This window comes from Sinocyclocheilus grahami, unplaced genomic scaffold, assembly GCF_001515645.1.
Source record: "Sinocyclocheilus grahami isolate Dianchi unplaced genomic scaffold, SAMN03320097.WGS_v1.1 scaffold844.1, whole genome shotgun sequence".
NCBI lineage: Eukaryota > Metazoa > Chordata > Actinopteri > Cypriniformes > Cyprinidae > Sinocyclocheilus > Sinocyclocheilus grahami.
In genome coordinates this window covers 517405-520848 of record NW_015506023.1, presented here as the reverse complement: position 1 = coordinate 520848, position 3444 = coordinate 517405, and the positions used below count along the sequence as shown (strand labels likewise).

The 3444-nt window shown below is 31.6% G+C and overlaps 1 protein-coding gene across 1 annotated transcript in view; it reads left to right on the top strand.

Annotated features, from left to right (window-relative positions):
* Positions 1–538, top strand: part of polr2d (RNA polymerase II subunit D) — a 6144-nt gene extending 5606 nt beyond the window's left edge. Inside the window, exon 4 of the mRNA XM_016247611.1 lies at positions 338–538. Coding sequence (XP_016103097.1) covers positions 338–416 — 79 coding nt within the window. The 3' untranslated portion in view covers positions 417–538. The remainder of the gene's footprint in view (positions 1–337) is intronic.
* Positions 539–3444: the final 2906 nt, after the last annotated feature.

Below are 3444 nucleotides of genomic sequence, written 5' to 3'. Positions count from 1 at the left end.
ATTCTTCCACCAAACAATGTAGCTCCTCAGAAACAGTTGTGGTTGCTACAAAGTAACGTAACACAAACGTAAACAAAGGTGTGTGTTACTTTGTAGCGTCATTTACAACAGCTTCGAATGCGGCTCAGCCAATCAGAGTCAAGCACCGGAACTCGTTTTATAAATGATCTTTTTAGCTATAAGAGTGTTTTCCTTTGACAGCACGACACATTGATGTTTTATGAGACTGTTGAACTGAAAATTACAATCAGCTGTTTTTGATGTGTGTTTACATTGTTCTTTTATTGTGTGTGTGTGTGTGTGTGTGTGTGTGTGTGTGTGTGTGTGTTCTCATTAGTGTGGAAGGCCGGTTTGAGGATGAGGAGTTACAGCAAATCCTGGACGACATTCAGACGAAGCGCAGTTTCCAGTACTGAGTAATGAAGAGTCACTTTGCTTTCTCTAATCTTTATGCCCTTCTTTTCTCTTTCCGTCCTCCGTCTTTATACATTGCCACAATTGCTCCCGTCTGTAGATGTGTAATGTGATGTTGTTTTGAAAAATAAACTGTTTTTGATAAAACTGACTCCGTGTCATGCAGCTGCAGCCAATAACATATTTACATAACAGAAATGCAGCTCTAAATCAGAGAGAAGAATGATGAAAAAACAAGTGAATTTTAAATATTATATTTGAAGACAGCATACACCTTTATGTGTTTAACTATCACAGATATATCACAGAACAGGTTCCCGGAGCAAGTAAGACTCGTACACGTATTTTGGATAATTCGGCTGAATTTGTTCAAACTAATGAAAAAGCAATTATGATATTAATTCAGATATTGGCGGTTTCATGAGAAGGTGTTCTGATCCACACCCAAAGCATTATCTGAAAGTTTATTTTTAATTTTTAAATGACAAAAAAAAAGCTATTAAAAATGTTCTTAACTTGTTGCAACTGAAACACCAAAGGTTTCACATTAGTTTTTTGCAATTATTATTTTAATGTTCAAAGATGTATTTGTCCAGCATGCGAGTTATGTTAAAAACGAACTGTTAACAGATCGCATCGATATGTTTTGTTATATAATTAGTTTTACATAGTGTTTTATAGTATGTCTGTAGTCTAAGAATAGGCTAAATTACAAAGTATTACGTATAAATGTGAATATAAAGTTCAACTAAATGAATGGAGAACCTGTTATTAACCTATTATTAGTCAGGTACGAAGATTATGTAATTATGCTTTTTAGCTTTACTTTGTGCTATTGAACTTTCTGGGTTTTTTTATTAAGATGTAAAACAACGTACCAATCACAGAAGCTACATTGAAAGATATATAATTAAATGATATAGTCACACAAAGCAAAAGTATTTAAGCTTAAGCTAAATATGTTTAAATAATATTGTTTAATTAGAGTTGTAAAGAGTACCTTACAGTGAAAATAACAAGATAGCAAGACACACCTGGGGAGAATGATCAAGGGGAAGCAATGGACTACAAACTGACTACAAACACCACAGGAAACAGGAAGTGACATAAAAGTCCAAGACAAGGCACAGAGAGCCTGCAACAGAATCAAGAAAGAGTTGATCTGCGAGGAGAGCAGTCACACCAAAATAAAACTCAACGCCTCAGAATTGCAAAAAACAATATGCTTCAAAAAGGTCTCTTCAGTATAACGGGTGAATAAAATAATGTTGAGTAAAGTTAAAAAGTCAAAGGCTTATAGTGCATTTATAAAACACCTGTGATTCACTACCTGCTAATGCACTCGCATTCACATAAAGTAGCCTTGTTGACAGATCTGGCTGAGTACGGGCAAAATGCACAAGATATGGTGCTTTCAGTGTCCTGTAGTTGTGATATCACAGAATAAAGTGCTGCAGAAAACACTAGGGGCCGTGCACAATGTATAACTGCAATCATGTAGTGTTTTTTCACCTTGTTTACTGTGTTTTAATATGTTTTAATAATATAAAAAGCTTTTATTTATAGCCTTATGAAATGTTTTTTTTTTCCTTTAGAAATTCTGCTGTGTATTTAAATTGTTCTGGTTATCGAATAAAGACAACACATTCATTGAATTGATCTTTTAATTAATGAAAATTAAACAAATTAAATTTTTTGGCAAACAAAGGGGATTTACAACTAAAATTAAAACATGGAAGAAATATTGTGATTATTCCTTAATAATTTTAGTAGTAGTAGATGTACTACTGTAGATTCTACTGAACAATAGTAATACATTTCTGGCAGAAACTATATATTTTTGACTCTCAGAGCAGTTCATATATATATATATTTAATGGCCAGAGTGGGTAAATTAAACTAAATGAGTGTGATAACCACACTTGTTTTGAATACTTTTGAATATTTGAATACATATTTTGAATATTTAAATATTTTACAAATAAAAATAGTTAAAAAAAATACAAATAATAATACTATAATGTGTTAACGATTTTTTTTATATAATTGTAACATTATTTTTTTTAAATGTCAGTAATTGCAGCAACCTTTCTAATAATATTAAGCTTACTGCAAACTCTTAAATAAAATGTGTAAATTAATTAATTTATATTTTAGTTAATTGGTTAAACGTAGTCTAGACAAGATTTTATTCAGTGGAAGCCTGTTTGACACTCAGATTAAAAAAATGTGCAAAGATAATTTTTTCTCTTTTTATCACAATGTGACTTTATATTTTCTAATTAAGACTTTAAAATCAGAAACAAAGCCTTATGTCGTAGTTTAATTTTTTTTTTTAAATTAATTCTGGTAAATGTTTCCACTGAGCAAAACTTTGTTTCTTTCATGTCATGTTCTTTTTTTTTGTACTTTTTAGATCACTTTGTATTAGTTTAAGCAGTTATAGTTCAGTGTCCCTTTTTTTTTTTTAAGAACACATTTCTATGAAAAATACAGAAATAACTTCATGTCTTCATGTTATCAACAGTAATGGCCAGTAGATGGCTGAAGTGTTCTAGATTTTATGCTTAGATGTCGAACATTTGAATATTTGTTTAGTATTTTTTTTAAACTAATCTTTGCAGCAACCATCTGTGTCCCTGCAGCACAAAAGCAGTGTTAAGTCTCTGGGGGATATTTGTAGCAATAGCAAACAATACATTGTATGGGTCAAAATTATACATTTCTCTTTTATGCCAAAAATCATTAGGATATTAAGTAAAGATCATGCTCCTTGAAAATATGTTTCCTACTTAGGATAGACAAAACATCTTCGTTTCCAGATTTGCATACTCCCTATAGTGGCTGACACTGAACAAAATTTTGCGAGTTTTTTTTATTTCTTTTTTTGCAATCCACTCAACTGCAGTCCTTTAATCACATTCTTGTGCACATGACCTAAACTTCCAAACACTAGGGTAATTAACTTACAGTGATAGTCAAGCTGATGGATGGCTTCAACCAATGGCTGATATTTCAGCAGTTTGGAAA